General features: G+C 33.9%; 1 protein-coding gene across 1 annotated transcript in view; it reads right to left on the bottom strand.

Moving 5' to 3' along the window:
• Positions 1 to 16,851, bottom strand: part of orb2 (cytoplasmic polyadenylation element-binding protein orb2) — a 65,488-nt gene that overhangs the window by 11,745 nt on the left and 36,892 nt on the right. The window contains exon 3 of the mRNA XM_077427078.1: positions 6,785 to 6,838. Coding sequence (XP_077283204.1) covers positions 6,785 to 6,838 — 54 coding nt within the window. The remainder of the gene's footprint in view (positions 1 to 6,784; positions 6,839 to 16,851) is intronic.

The following is a 16,851-nucleotide window of genomic DNA, read 5'->3' as shown; positions in this document are numbered from 1 at the left end:
TAGGTTAGAATACTATAGAAATTCATTATATGTATGTAGATATTTATGTACATATATCAGCGATTTCCAAACAGGGAGGTGCGTACTAATACAAACAAGGCGCGAAAAGTTAGTTTAGAGCATAACGTTATAAAATAAAATAATATACATACATACATATATTGGTACGTAACGAAAGTATATTTATAAGTATAAATAAACTTTCAGAACATAATATTAAAATTTGTTACACGTACGCACGTAATTTTTGACTGGTTACACGAGAAAATCCACTAATAATGAAGATACTGACGGTAATACATATGTATGCAGTGGCGGACTGGCCATACAAGCGAACATGCCCGATGGCATGGGGGCCCCACTATCTTTTAGAAAATATGGGCCCTCAGTAAAATTAAATAACTTTTTAACTACTTCACGTGTGTAAAAATTTATAGGATATTGCACTTTGGGACATAAAGTTTGGGTATTTCAACAAAACAAATTTCTTACGACATACACAAACAACTAATACCAGCTTTAACAGCGCAAGGATCGGTTAACTTTTTTTATTAGGCTCGAAATGTAAGTTTCAACATTTACGTGGGCCCTTTTGCCGGGCCCATTTCCAACCTCAAGATTATGTATATACCAATATCTATGTAACGACTACCTACTGAAATAAAAATGGGAATAAACGAATTTCTGTGAATAATATAAACTGAATTGCTTAAATCAATTTTGATAGGACAATTCATTATCAACCAGCGATTTAAATTTACTTCATACTTTCAAAATAACATTTGATTATACATACTTCGACGATATAGTAAGATTTAAATACACAATTTTAAATAGTGGAAGAAAAATCCGGTAAACTGCCAACAGGAGTAAAATGTCACTTTCAATCAACGGGTGTTCACGAAATTTTATATATCAAGCATTAGGTTTATTATTATAGATATGAAATGTCAGTTCAATACGTCGAAAAGTTTCCGAGAAAAAAATAAAAATACCTCGATCTTATAGGGTAAAAGTACTACTTCCGGTTGAGATAAAAATAATTTTATATATACGAATACATATATAAAATAATAAAAAGATACAGAAACACACACTCAGACACACAGAGCCGCATTTTTCTATATTATGTAAACGTGATCAGTAGAGGTAGGATAGTCACAGTGCTATCCATTGTTCCATTGTTGTAAATCCTTTGTAAAAAAGGTTCGGCAAACCTTTAACAATGCATTTACAACCTTTGAACAATACGCGGCACCTTCTGGGTCCGGTGACTAGTGATCAGTGATCGATTCTGAGTTCGAATTTTCGCTTGTTGTTATTACGTACATATGTACATAGGTAAAGTGAAAAGACAATCGGTAGAAATTAAGTTAATTGATAGTTTTTTAGTGACTCAGTTTGATGGTCTATTTATTTTGTTGACCATGTGAAGATTTTTGGAAAAAATTTTTCGCCTGCGGCGCTTTTTACATAATATTTTTTTCAAAAATTAGTTATAAAATATGAAAAAAATAAGGGTATTTTTGAAAAAATATTATATAAAAAGCTAAAATTTTCATATTTTATAACTCAATAGGGGGTATGCAAAGAATATTTTCCATTTTTATTCCGATATAAAAAAGATTTTTTAAAAAAATATTCAATTTTGCATTCTTACCTAGGACAAGGGTTAAAACTAAATATACAATGTAATTTATGGATCTATGGGCTTTTGCCATTTTTCTTGTACCTAAATTTGTTTATTCCATTTTTTAAAATTCCATTTATTTTTTACCCTTGATTTTTAGCGTGATGGAAAGAAGACAATTTTGTTATATGGGGGGGAGGGGGGACAAATTTTTGTAACCCCGGGGGCCCCCTTTGACTCCTGGCATGCACTGATTTCAGTCCCAGTCCGCCACTGTATGTATGTATGTACATACAAGAAAAGATATTAGGAATTAAGCGACAGGAAACATGGAAGTAGATACATCGATACAAGAAAATATGATTTATCCTATTTATCAATGGAATTCACGAGTATAGATGGCTATACACACAATTACAATTGATAGAATTGGTCATTTTTGGATAATATTTGTGCACGATGGTGTGGCTGTATTTCCATAAGTTCTGGTGTGACGGATAGTGATTTTAGTCCACACGGTTACAGTCATTAGCCATTGATTCGACTGTGCTGGGGGAGCGTATAATCAGAAAAAGTACCATTGATCGAAGCCATGGCAACGTGGTGAAACAACGTGTAAGTACATATGTACGTATGTATATATGCATGTACCTGTTTTTAGAGAAAATTATATGAAAATTGTACATGATGCAGTATAACAAGCTTTTAGTACACAGGAAATTAAATCAATACTCTACGAGAGCAGACAATTTAGGTACAGTAAAATTGCACGTCACCTTGATGCAATTTTACAAAAATTCTGAAACGAATAACCGATTTTAGCTTTTGATACTCTTTTGTTGGTTGTAGTCAGAGAAATGTTATAATAATATAAGTGGCTTTGTCAAGTGAGGAATGTCCACAGACCTTTTCAAATAATTTCGGTCGTATTTGATGCTTGGTGCTCGCAAGGTGGGCAAGTGCATCGTTAAAAAAAGCACAATGCATTCAAAAACACACAATAAACAACATGGGATACATTTTTATAGGTAAATTGATCATTTAGGTAACATATTATTCAATTAACATCGTAGTTTGACAGTTTTTAAAAGTGTCATGGCGATCGCCCGCATTCTAAATAAATTTCAGGGGTGGCACCAGAGAAATTTAAAAAAATATTTTTAAATAAATGTAAAAACATTTATCTTGGTGGCGCCGAATACTCAATTATATGAACAACCAATTATTTAAGTTTAATTAATGTAAACATCGTTCATTTTATATTATATGTATGTACATATTTTTGTTGAAACTATACATTACACGTTAATTTAAGAGTTCTGAAGGACAGACAAATACAAAAAAGTGGATAAAAATAATCCGCTAACCGAAAAAAGAAACCGATTGGCCACCAACGCCACCACCATATACTTAAATTGTTAATAAATCTGTATCAAAATTAAACTTTAATTTGTGTAGTGAATATGTGACGACCCTGATTATATTCCGTGCGTTGTAGCGTAGTTACGGAGACGTACCGCGTATTATTGAAACAATTTATTTATTCGTAAAGGCACTTCTATTATTATAACATTTCTCTGGTCGTAGTAATTTATGTTATCTTATGTATACAGCCACTATATATCGTAATTATTTATGTTAATGGTTTTTCGTTGCCATTTCTTTTGGGACAGGACAAATTTCTGTGGTGCTAAATTTAATACCTGTGGCTATAATAGTAACCTAGAATTACCATGCGATATCAAAAAAAAAGATATATCCTTTAAAAATTTAAATATCATTGAAATTGGTCGTTTCTGAAAATATTTGAAATTTTTTTTCAATTATTGATTCATATTTATAATAATAATTTATTTCCGAAACCACCCGTTGAAATCAACGGAAACAACACTAGTGTGTAAATAAATAGTATCGGCAGTATGCTATTACGTTTTCTTCTGTAATAAAAGCTGAATTTTAAATTTTGTTTTACTTTAAAATGTCCTGATTATAGAATTAAACTAGTGTTGTGGGATGACATATCATCGCATGGGTGTTGGCATAATAAGTTATTAAATAAAAAAAATAAAAGAAGCGTGTCGTCGGTCACGTGTTCGATCCCCACGCGGTTGAATTTTTTTCAAATACCTTTTAAATATATATGTTTATATAAATTTAATATTTATATTTAATTGTTTAATATGAAAAAAATGGTAAAAACTACCCACCTACCAACACGTTAACAATATAAAACACCAATTAATTAATTAATTAAATAAATTTTCAATAGATGGCGGTGGAATTCTCTACCAAGCGGAAACATTAGGAGCGATCAGTATATATATAGAAGTTTTATTCTTTTGTTTTTGTGTTGATATATATGTACGTTTTGGCAGTGGTTTTGCTGTGACGTACATATGCATGTCGAATCGAAACGACTATTATAGAACGGCGAGCGTTATCTCAGACAGACAGACAAACACACAGACAGGCAGAATAGCGATATTATATATCGTATATATGATAGTCTTCCATTTTCATTTGGCATGTGGTAACTCTATGTGTACCGGTTTACATATATGTACTATGCATCAATAGATAAAGCGTTGTTTTCATAAGAACATTTTTCCAGCCGGAGATCTACAAAATTACCCCTGAAAAGTTTCACAATTATCGAATCGGCGATGAAAAGGGGGCGCTAATGGGCAAGTGTGCGCGATGAAGAGGGTGGGTGGATGCAGAGTCAGGTGTGGAGTGTGGAGTGTGAAGCGCGTGTCGGCCACGGCTTGTCCAGAGGTGGGGATGAGCGCGTGAATATCTATGTAGTTGCAAGGACCGAGGACCGAAGAGTGAGGAGTGAGGAGTGAGAAGAGTTTTAAAAGTAAGGAGTGCGAAGTGCGAAGTGCGAAGTGCGCATGCGTCAGTAGTCGGGTAAATGGATGGTTGGCGCGCCGACACAAATATACTCCGCGCTCCGGGCTCCGGGCTCTCCGGGCTCCGGGGACGTTGACCCGCCACGTGGTGCCCCTGCCCCTGCCCCCTGCCTCCTACCCCCTGGCCCCTGCTCCCAGCCACCCGAAACCCCTCGCCCCTCACACCCCTGCCCCTCCACCCCTGTCGTCTACTATGTACTTCGGTATAGTGTTCCTGCGATCGAAAATCTACGTGTGCTCGCACCGGATGGACGTTTGTTCGCCGATTTTTGCTGCCATTGCGCATTTACCATAGACAACTCAAACGCCGACTAGTAACCGCTACGACTTTTGAATGCCGATTTCCGACTATTGTTATACGCATTTTCGTCCTGAAAGCATCTTCTGAATGTAGCGTAGCATATTCTTTATAAATTTAAACGAAATATACATATTCAGAACAGATTTATTCAATGAGAGCTATAGCAGATTTATTCATTTTTTTTTTTAATGAAATTGAATGAAGTAGACTAGAAAATAACAAAATGGTCAAATTTAATGGGGGAAAGAGGCAACTATTTCACTCCAATCCCTATCCGTTTGTAAGAACAAAACGAGATTTATGCAAATATGTAATGTATGTATTTCCCCCTAGCGAAACCAAGTGTATATCGATCGAGCAAACAAATTTTATATTTACTTCCCAAATTTTCCCCTTAATTTTTTTTTCAAAACTTCGAATAAAATTTATCATGAAAATGCAAAAAAAAAGAGATATGTCTACACATAGGACATAGGACATAGGCACCTTTGCATTTATACCCCTCATATGTACATATATAAAAAGTCCGCCCATTTGTCTGTTCGTAAGTTTGTGACGGATATAATATTAATACTTTATCATAATTGAAATCCGAGCGCGTTTCACATATCGTGGATATATGCAAGTAACCAACAAAGCAAATGAAAAAGACAAGACACATCGCGCGTTCTGGTGAGGATGTGGTCGCCGACAAAAGAGAGGCGCAAAGCGTGCACACAGACGGACGTGTTTCGCGTACAGCTACAAATTACAAACAGGAGTTTTTATGCGATGGGCCTTTAGTATACTTGTGTATGATATTTTAAATTCATCTAAATGAAATGTAATTATCACTCAAGTACTTATAATAATATAGAAATATGGAAAAATACTACTAAATGTGTATGTAGTTGATGATTTTACAGTTACTGATCAATTGGATTTGAGTGTTGAAAAATAAGAATTCTGTGATATTACTAGAAATTTTCTATGCTTTCGATGGTGCTCCACTTCACTATTAACTCATTGTTTTAGTTTCAGTATAATATGGGCCAATAATTATGAACATATGTTATAGTTATGGTATTTACCTGAACTCAATTTAAAATCATTTTTCATGTGCATATTCAGGCAAATATAGGTAAATGCTTACGTTTTTAAATTTAAAGTAAGTACCCGATGTTTTTGAAAGAAAATAATGTTGATACAAATTTGCTTACTTTATTATAAGTAAAACTCAACAATCAACCGAGAGAATATAATGAACATTTAGGCGGTCGAAATTTAAAACGTTGAAATATTAAAGGACAGAAGGCTTTACGACTCGACGGCTTTGTTGATGTAAGCTTTGAGATAAACTGAATATTAAATTTAAACTTAGCCTCAAGCACGCCACAGCGTAAGTGTCCTATAAAATATTAACGAAATTGAAGCGGAAAATTGAGCAAATTACACGGTAGCTCCTGAATAAATTTATTTTGTAAATAAATCAAAGTTTAAACGTAAACACGAATGTACGGGCGAACTTTGGCGTTAGGTAACTACGAACTTTTCCTGGAGAAAATTTAATTCAAACATCGGAGACATCGGAGCTCCTACTGAACAAATTATACACAGGTGATGTTTTCGAGTGTCAAAAATAAACACTAACACGACCGAAAACAAACGCCGCGTTAAAAATAGTGAAGCGTCAATGGAAAAAGAGTATCCTGAAACCGCTTTAGAAGAATATAAGTAAACTCTGTGGAGAAGATCGATAAGGGGGATGGAAGCCTGAGTATTTGTATGTGGGACGGCTAACGCCCTATAAGTGGCTGAAAGACGCGAACGAACGCTATGAAATGCGTAATATTTTCAAGCTGAAGACACGCCTGAACGGAAATAGAACGTCCTCTGAGAAAGTACTATTTGCATTATAATTAGATTAGAAACGGATATTTCTGGTATGCATTGATAACTCACCACCTTGCAGATGTGACAGGGACTGAAGGGTGTTTGCGTTACAGCTAATGAATCCTGAAACAAACGAGATTAATACAAAATTAGATCGATTTAAACAAATTGGTTGATTATCCGTTGCCAAACAACGGGCGTAGAAAAATCACACAAAACAACATTTTCAATAGTAAGTACACGTCATTAGTTCATCGAAATAATAATACTTTTCATGAAATAACATTAATTATATAATATTTTAGTGAAGTGAAAATATATATGAGAGATAATGAGAGCCTATAATGCAAATTTTATAAGATATAGTGTGAAAAAGATAAATTTATAAGCGTTTAAACAATTAAAATCTGACAAGACGAGTGGGTGGCGGAAAGTCAAACATACATATACATACATAAGGCTAATCGCCATCAAACGTCAAAATTTTTGAGTCGTCACATGTCTTTATTACGATTATTTTTCACCATCGAACTATCAGAAGCGATTTTAATTTCTATCGATAGGTAGACATTATGGACATACAAGGTTTTAACATTGGTACATACATATATGTATAATATATGCTCATACTTTTTTTATAATATTTGGAAAAATATATATAATATTTATTTTTATTTTATTTACAATTTTGCCATAGTGACATTACAGAATAGCTCCAAGTTTTCAGTATGGCTAAAAAAATGCAATCAAGTATGAATGCAAAAACAAAAAATGACAATTAAATAAAGTTAAAACATGTAGACCAATGCTCACCACGCGGGCACTTTTTGAGCGTAATTTATTTTTTAAACCAAGGCGTGACCTTTTTTTACTAATAAAGGACGAATTAGACAAAAAATAGGTATTATTATCGCATATTTTGAAAATAAATAACTGCAATGAATACTTGTGTATGATATATTAGCCCTTGATATGCCCGTTCATTGAGACTATTTATATATAAAACAACTAAATATATTGTATACAATAGTATCATGTAACACAAAAAGGAGTGTATGACTCCCTTGAGGTAACCTTTCGTTCTAGTTTTACCAGCATGGTACTAGGTTTTTGGGTATGTGACCTGGTAAGTCGTGAGATAAAACCAGTACACACTTTTTATCTAATGGATGGATTGAATTATTCAAAGCCTTCACCAAAAAAGGTTGTCTATTACCAAAATATTAGTAAATTAGTTGAATATTGTCTCTGTTTACCAGGAACAAATGCACCTGCCAAACGACTCTTTGATGAACAGTGGACTAGTAATAAAATCCAATTGATCGCAGAAACTTTAAAATGTCTGCTAATTACTATGTACATATAATTTTAACCAGTCTTGGGTAGAATTTCAATTTGAAGAAAATGATTTCATTTTTTCTCCAAAATTAAATTTAAAATAAAAGAAATGTTCCTGGTTTTAAATTTGAAAAAAAATGTTCACCTTATAAATGGTCAGAATAGATATTCTCACTAAAAGAAATATCTCATATGAAGTTAACAAAAGAAATTCAGATAATTGGTCAATAAACGGTGATATCAATATAAGTCATTTCTGAAGAATGAAATTATACATACATACATATGTATTATACATATACATATAATAAATTTACTATCAAAAAAAATATTTAAGTAAAAATTGAGATACATTTTAAATCAAAATATGTTAAAAATACACTGAATTAAAAGAAAATATAAAAATTTTATTATAGAAAATTTTCATGAGACCCACTGGAATAAATATAATATGTATAAATTAATATAATTTTAGAGACAAGACGTTGGGCTACTATTGTTACCATTTATTAACAGCCCGCCGAGAAATGCCGGCTTCCCAATGGCTCTGTTTATAGTAATGTAGGGTTAGAAAAATTAGAGCCATATGATGCAATTTCTTGAACCTTTTACCGGATAATTTCAATTGTCAATAATGCGCATAAAACTCCGACAATGTTCCGTTCGAAAGCCACTGATTATTGTGCTTTTATTTTTACCGTTTTACTGAATGGTTATTATGCGGTTATAAGATTGTAAAAAACGATGATGGTTCTTTAGCTATTGACAACGATATTAAATAAATAAATCTATCCGTGGAAAATAAAATAATAAAAAGTATGGAACGGTTGGCGTTCACGAGTCGTTGCTTTATTAGTCTCCATTAACTGAAAATCAATGTAAGAAAGACGCATCGTATCTAACCTTAGGAACGGAAACTGTATTCACGAATGTCGGAAGGTCAACTTGTCGACTTGGCTGATCGTTCGATCAATAAACAGTAATAAATTAGAGTGAGCTTACAAATGAGTTTGCAGGGTTGCATGAGGAGACTCGTTAAGCATTCGTTTGATAAATATTTTTACCTCGGGTAATATTTTATCTGAACAAAACGAAACGAGTTCTCGTAAGCGAGCGATAAGCAAACGGAAGCTTGACAAGAATTCAGTTTCGAACAAGTGTACACCTGTACAAAATATATCCGTCAGCTGAAAGTATACAAAAGTTTTGCATAGAATAAGGCTGGAACAAAATAAGATAAATTACAAGAAAGGTAGGAAAGTGGGATGTAACAAACGTTATCGATACTATGTATACGTACAAAAAAGAAAAAAATATATAAAAAATACCGATTTTTAAATACTAATGTTTATAACGAAGTTTATATGTACATTTGCCAGCAGCATAGCTCGGTCGTTAAGAGGGCTGTACACCCGAAACCTTAATTTTGTTGCCGTTCCTTTCTTCGATATATATATATTGAGTGAATGCGTCAGTAGCGCTCGGACCAGATAAAACGTATTTTAAATTGACAAAATCGAGGTTTCGTATTCTCCTATTTTCTCCTCCGAAACTGGACCAATTTAAAAAAAAAATTCATCATCGGTATGAGAAAGATATTTTCTGTGCAACTATGTGCGTATTTTTTTTTTAAATCGACCGTTACACAAGCACGCTGGACTCTTTTCGTGGGTGTAAAAAAGAGACGATTTTATTGATGTTTGGCGGCTTCTAGCTCCTATAAAAAATAACTAATCAAAAAAATAAAACGATAGATGCAACCCAATGGTGGACATCCATAGCATATTAAAAAATAATTTCTCTAGTGCCATAATTAAGGAAGGGAGAAGTCTAATACGTTTGTATGGACAAGGCGTTGGTGTACAGCCCTCTTAAACTTCTGCCGAATACCGAAAGGCGCCGGGTTCGATCCCATGCGCTGACCTCGATTGAAAATAAGTTTTCTAAGTATATCTGTAGTGCTGCTGGTCAGACCTGGATATTTGTGACTCCACGTCGATCGTACCCTATCAAAGTTTGCCAATTTACTCTGATTTCATTGTTGAAACGGTTCCCAATTAAAAATTGGCTAAAAATCCTTCCTACATACCATGTCACCACTATTTGAGTATGATTTATATACAATAAAATGTATGTACAATTCATAGATGTCTCGTGAATTTGCGAGTTTTCAGTGTCTCGTAGTTCAGCGACTTGAATAATAAGAAAAATGCTGTATTGTTTGTAATTGGCCAGGAAGGCGCATTGGGGTTTGCCTGTAAGGCCTTCCTGGTATAAAATGTAAATGTAATATAATAATATGTATATACAAATATACAACAGTATGGCTCGGTGGTTGCGTTTAGCACCGAGAGGTTACCGGGTTCGTTCCCGTGCTAATCTTTAATACTGCTGGTCAGACTTGGATATCTGTGACTCCATGTCGATCGTTTCTTATCAGAGTTTGCCAATTTATCTGCGTTCATTGTTGAAACGGTTCCTCCATCAAATTGGCAAAAATCATCCTACTCGCTATGTCACAAATATCTGAATTTGATTTACATATATACAATATGTGAAAATTTATGTACAAGTCTAAATCCATAGATGTCTCTATGGATTAATTAATTAATTAATTAATTATTAATTTCGTGCTATTCAGCCTCTAGAAATACAGCGATTTTATGTATTAAAAATGTTTATAATTAATTGTGTAGAAAGGTGCATTGGGGTCTATCTGTTAGGCCTTCCTGGTATATATCTATGTAAAAAATAAAAAAATAAAATGTTACAGTCGAGTGTATTTTCAATTGTAATATATTCCAACTGGCGTTTTATGTCATTCATATTCAAATACACTTCAACTAGTAAATTATATCTCTACAAGCTCAGGTACACGTTCAACAATGTGCGCCAGTTGTAATATAACAGTTGAGTTTTGACAGCTCTGATGTACTTACGAATGATTTAGAATTCAATAATGCGTTAGTATTTGCTATGTATTACGAATAAAGGTAATGAGTACCGTATTTCGATAGTTTTAAGAATGTGTGCAAAACAAAAAAAATGTGACTTTCCAACTCAATTTACTAATCGAGTGACGTTTTCACAAAAACCTAACCTCTGCATTTAGCCTGGAGTCAATTTATAATTGAACTGTATTTTCAGTTGTAAACATATTTTGACCAGTTAGAATGTAGTCCACCTACGTTGGTTAGAATATATTCCTACCAGTCAAAATAGATTACAACAGAAAATATACTTCAACTATAACGGTAGCTGGTTCCAGTTTAGTTGGAATATATTCTAAATAGTCAAAATATATTACAACTGGATGATAAAAACTCCAACTGTAACATGTACCAAACGTGCGTTGAAATATAATAAATCGAAATTTAATTTCGTGCGTAAATGAAAATTTGAAAATCCCGAATAAATTGACGTGGCTTCAAAAATCGATATAAATAATCCCGCATTTCCCCAAAAGCCTACATAATTATGTAGAAGGCATATTGAAGAACTTTTCAAGTTGATTATTAGGTATTATGGTAATTATTATACTTATTATTTCATATTTTATTTCAAAGTGAATTTTAATTAGAACCGAATCCGTATATGTATTATATAAGTTTTCGGATTGTCTTGTTTGTATAATTTAGAGTGGATGTTTTTAAAAAGTTTGGCCGAGTTTTGTCCTTTATCTGTGTACTACATATGTACATGTAATACATATGTACATATGTATGTATGGGTATAAATTAAAATACTACATTGAAAAGTTCGAAACGTGAAGGGAGCTGAAATAACATCATCTAATAATTGATAGATTTCTATTCAGTACCGGGAAGTGAAATAAATATAAAGTGAAAATGAAAAATTATTTTCACTTTCACCGCAAATAAATTTTAAAGTTGTGGCAGAGAATTGTATACTGAAACCGACAACAATGCAATTGAAACCGAATCAGTATCATCACTCTAGTTGTCGTGCGGCACAAATTCATTTGTGACGGATTCAATTCGAAAATTTTGTATCGATCATTATACCTAGTCATCATCATCGGCCCGTAAACGATTACCAGTGTTTGCTCGTAAGCGTCTAACCAACACCTTTCTATTCTTCCTTTTTTTGAAAATTCTGAATCAATGTGCCACTTGATATTTTCAATAATTATATGATTTATGCTAACTAATTCATCATTAATAACATCCACTCCTTGTAGACAAGTTGCGCAATAATAATAAAATTTCGCCATCGAATACATTCGTAGAAGTAATGCGATTCTTAACTGCAGTTTAAAATAATAACTATCAATTACCGAACAATAGTTTCCTGCGCATCTTCATCACATGTTCGATGATGTTTTTAATAACAATGAGCATTGGCAATGAAAATGGGCACACAGAACGTTGATTACAGCCGTTTTTAGTGATCAATCCAACACAAGGACAGTTCGTATTGTTTCCATTCGTATTTCCACTTATTGCGAAAATTGGCCTATTATCTAGATATTTTATGCATTGCAAATAAAAAAAAGTTTATTTAACAATATTAGGAAGCTTAGAATTAATATGTAGTTCATAGCTCATGAGTACATTTTTATTATATGTATGTATGTATGTATCTACTCATATACGTTATGTACATAAAGTATTGATAGAAAAAATAAAAATAATTTAGAATTCTAATATGTATATATCATCATCATCATCATCTACAGCCAGTCACCATCCACTGCTGGATGAAGGCCTCTCCAACACTCTTCCACTCGTATCTGTTTTGCACAACTCTCATCCATCTCACACCACATATTTTCCTAATTTCGTCTACCTATCTTCCCTGCGGTTTTCATTTTACACTTTTGCATTATCTCGGGTACCATTGTAGTATTTATTTTGTCCACCTAGCCACGTGGCCCGCCCATTGTATACATATATCCACTACTCTTGTCATACTTCTCATCCACGTATCCCATTTCCTGTCTTTCCTCGTTATGCCAAGCATATAACGTTCCATACTTCTTGCATTGGACTTTGTGTGGCAACATTATACGTTCAATGTCCAAGTTTCACATCGACACGTCATCACTGGCAAAACAGATCGATTGAAGATCTTTTTCTTCAGGCAAAGTGGCATTTTTGATTTAAAAATCGCATTTATTCATCCAAATGCACTCCATCCTAATTTCATGCGTCTCTTTATTCTTCTTTATTACTAGCAGACATGTTTATTATTTGTCCTAAATATAAATAACTATCGAATAATTCTATTATTTTATCACCTATTGTGATGCTATCAGGCATGCAATAGTTAATGAACATCAGTTTGGTCTTGTCTACAATATTTATATGCTTGTATAAAATATATATTCAAAAAATTATTATTAAAAATAAAATACTATAAATAATTAAAACGAAGGAAACTTTGCAATCTATGGCTTCCATAATTAAATATAGAATAGCAAATGGATACATCGCTGTTGTTATGTATACACATATGTATGCATAATATATTGTTTTATGTCCATTGTACAAGTCTGCAAAGAATGTGACCCAAAAAGATAAGTTATTATTTAAAATTAATAAACTATTAATATCCGCTTTGTCGCACTAAGCACACATTTATGCGGATGCTATTTCCGGAATCGTTAGATGTACATACATATATTATATGTATGTATGTACATCGATACTAACGAGCAACGTGACTATTGAATACACACTGTGTACTCGTACGTGCGCAAAATACCACAATTTCAACGTAGAAAATTAAGGTCACCCATTATTATTAATATTTTTGTTTCCTATCATTAATTCGAAATCGATAGTAATGTCACTTTTATTGATCCGATGGCGTGTGATAATGTTCAATGTTCGAAAACTGACATTTCGACGAAGGAAACGTTCCGTTTGAAAACGAATATATTTTCATTTATATATTTGTGCGACGTTTCGAATGATTTAAATAAATAAGCAAATACACATATGTACATACATTCAGGGAAAGTGATTTAAAAAAAAGTGGAAATTGAAATCGCTCAATTAGAGGTATGCGAAGTGGGGAAAAAAGTACATACAACGAAAAAATAATTTGGCCAACACACGTTCATATACATATATTTGTCCAAGTGTTTCTGTCGTGTCGTTCGAATAAATTGTGTGGCAATTTCAACACACAATTTTAAAGGGAAATTCTCCTATCTAGCCATTGTAAATCTGTCAGATATACAATCTTATAACAAGAAAATCTTGCATATATATTTGTATATAAATAGTGGTTTTCAGTCAAACAGACACTCAAGAGTATCGAAAAGCAACCTATTCAAGCAATATAAATAGTATATTTATTACATTCAATCACGTGTCATCTAACATTACCACGAATGATATTTATCAAATGAATTAATGAAGCAATATACTATATGTATGTATGTATGTATATATGTTTAAGAGCATTATTTCGTATTTGTATCAAAGCAACAAATTAAGGTATATTCATACTATCCAGAAGTCCAAGAGATTTAAATACCTGGGTACTTGGTTGAATAAAGAAATGGACCAGGATAAATACTTGAGAATCCGTATCGCGTTGACTAAATCAGTGTTCATCAAACTTGAGGCGGTGCTTGAAAACAATCATCTCAATCTTCGTATGCGTTTGAGATTCGTGAAGAGCCATGTAGGTACGTTTAGTCTATGGATGCAAAACGTGGGCTCTGAAGACCAGATGATTGCGCATCCAAGCTTTTGAGATGTGGATGGGTCTACAGACGTATACTGAAGATCACATGGACCAAAAATTCAGTATGATAGAGATAGGCAGGGAGCTTCTTTCTGTCATAAAGCGGAGAAAGATGGAGTACCTTAGACAAATGATACGGGGTCCAAAATACGAATTTCTCGGTTTGATAACCATCGGAAAATAGAAGGAAGAAAATGGATTGGCAGGAAGAAGATGTTTTGGCTTCGAAACATGCGCATGTGAATCGACATGAGCGCCGAAGAACTGTTTCTAATCCCTGAAGACCTATGCGGATATCTGCAAATAATCGATGAGGTGATTGCCAACATCCGGATGCGGACAAGACACTAAGAAGAAGCAGAAGGAGAAGCAGTTCCCGACTAATGCACGGCACAACAGCTCACGTAAACGACAGTTTCTATTCATACTATATCCAGCACCTCACGGTTCAGATAAGTTTTGGCCGAGTGCAAGGCAAAATTGGATTACATATGTATATATTTCAGAACCCGACGATACGGCGCAATATTGCTTGAGTTTCATCGTCGAGTCAATATTGTGACAACATGACGTTTCCGAAAATATTTAAATGTTTTTAGTTAGTGCACTCGCTACTATGACGTCACGTTGCACGTGAATTTTTCCACAGGGGCCAAAGAAAATCGATCTTGATTGATACGTCACGCTGACATGAATGTGTCCATACAAAATGTACCAAATAATGCTTTTCATACTGCTGGTTACGTGCAGTTGCCGACACGTGTTGTGTTAATATGACCTTTGATCGATAATTCTCACGTCTAATCGGCGCTAAATTTAACAGCTATTTCTAATGTTACTATAACTGAAAGTTATTATATGACTCATTTTTGAGTAGTTATCTTGTTTGCATTTCAGAGACATTTCTTATCGTTGATGCTATGATAATATAATGTGTGTACATATGTAAATATAGGCAGTATTGTGTTCCAGTGAGTTTCCAAGTATGTGTTTTCAAAATATAAAATATCCAGAAACCTTCATAAATAAACGTATGCATGCCAGGATTTTTTTTTAATCATTGTTAATTGAATCAATTTAAGAAAAGATAAATGCAAGTTAGAGAGTGGCGTTTTCTTGGGCCTTGGTGGAAGATATGGATCGTGAATGATCACTTGTTCATTTATTATTACCCTCAAAATAACTTGTGTTAATCATGATAAATTGGACCCGATGAGAAATTCATCGAGCATCATCCGTAAAAACGCTGCCTAAGATACTTACAGATATCATTACAATGAAATTGAATATGGTAAAAAAATCTATATTGTAACGGAAATTGGATTACACCACCACAAATATGGCTATAAATATAAAGCTAAGATAAAATCGGCAGAACGAAGCGAAGTTTGTCACCAAAGTCTACGTGTGTATATTACCCTAAAATACACTCTTTGAGCACTCCTGACGAGTGTGAACAAGCACTTGTTAACCAATTCGATACGTTAATATTGAGATGCTAAATGTTCGCATGTCAATGTGTCAAGTATGCGTTTCTTTTACGGTCTGCACGACAAACCCATCAATTACATATGTATGTGTATTTTCAAGTGCGAAAGGTGTGACTTCGGCTTCGTACTTTGCGCAACGCTTGTGATGCGTCGCAAATTAAATGATCACATTTAATTGGTTTCGATTGCGTCGACGTGATTTTCCGACCGTGCTGTATTGTGACGTCGTTGAAATTGCACCACACCGCACCGCGCATTACGTTTTGCAGACGACAAAAGTGCAAATCGGCCAGGGGTACTCAAGCGACTCTATTCCCAATTGGGTATTCTTTTTTTGCCCCCGCGAATCGCCTTTGATATCCGTATAAACTAGTTGAAGTTTCTAGTGGTCGAAACGCACCGATCGAGCGAAACGAACCTCGATGTTGACCGGCGAAAATCATCAACGTAAATTAATTGCAGTTGCAGGCTCATGAGATATGTAAAATGAAAAATAAATGCACTATTCGGATTGGAACAATATCTCCAGACAGATGCTCGGCATGTCGATCTCCCGGCACGTTCTTCAACACGCAAAACGCGGGAGGT

This window comes from Arctopsyche grandis, chromosome 3 (assembly GCF_051622035.1).
Source record: "Arctopsyche grandis isolate Sample6627 chromosome 3, ASM5162203v2, whole genome shotgun sequence".
NCBI classification, from domain to species: Eukaryota; Metazoa; Arthropoda; class Insecta; order Trichoptera; family Hydropsychidae; genus Arctopsyche; species Arctopsyche grandis.
The sequence above is the reverse complement of the archived record's forward strand: the minus strand, read 5'-3'. Positions and strand labels throughout refer to the sequence as shown.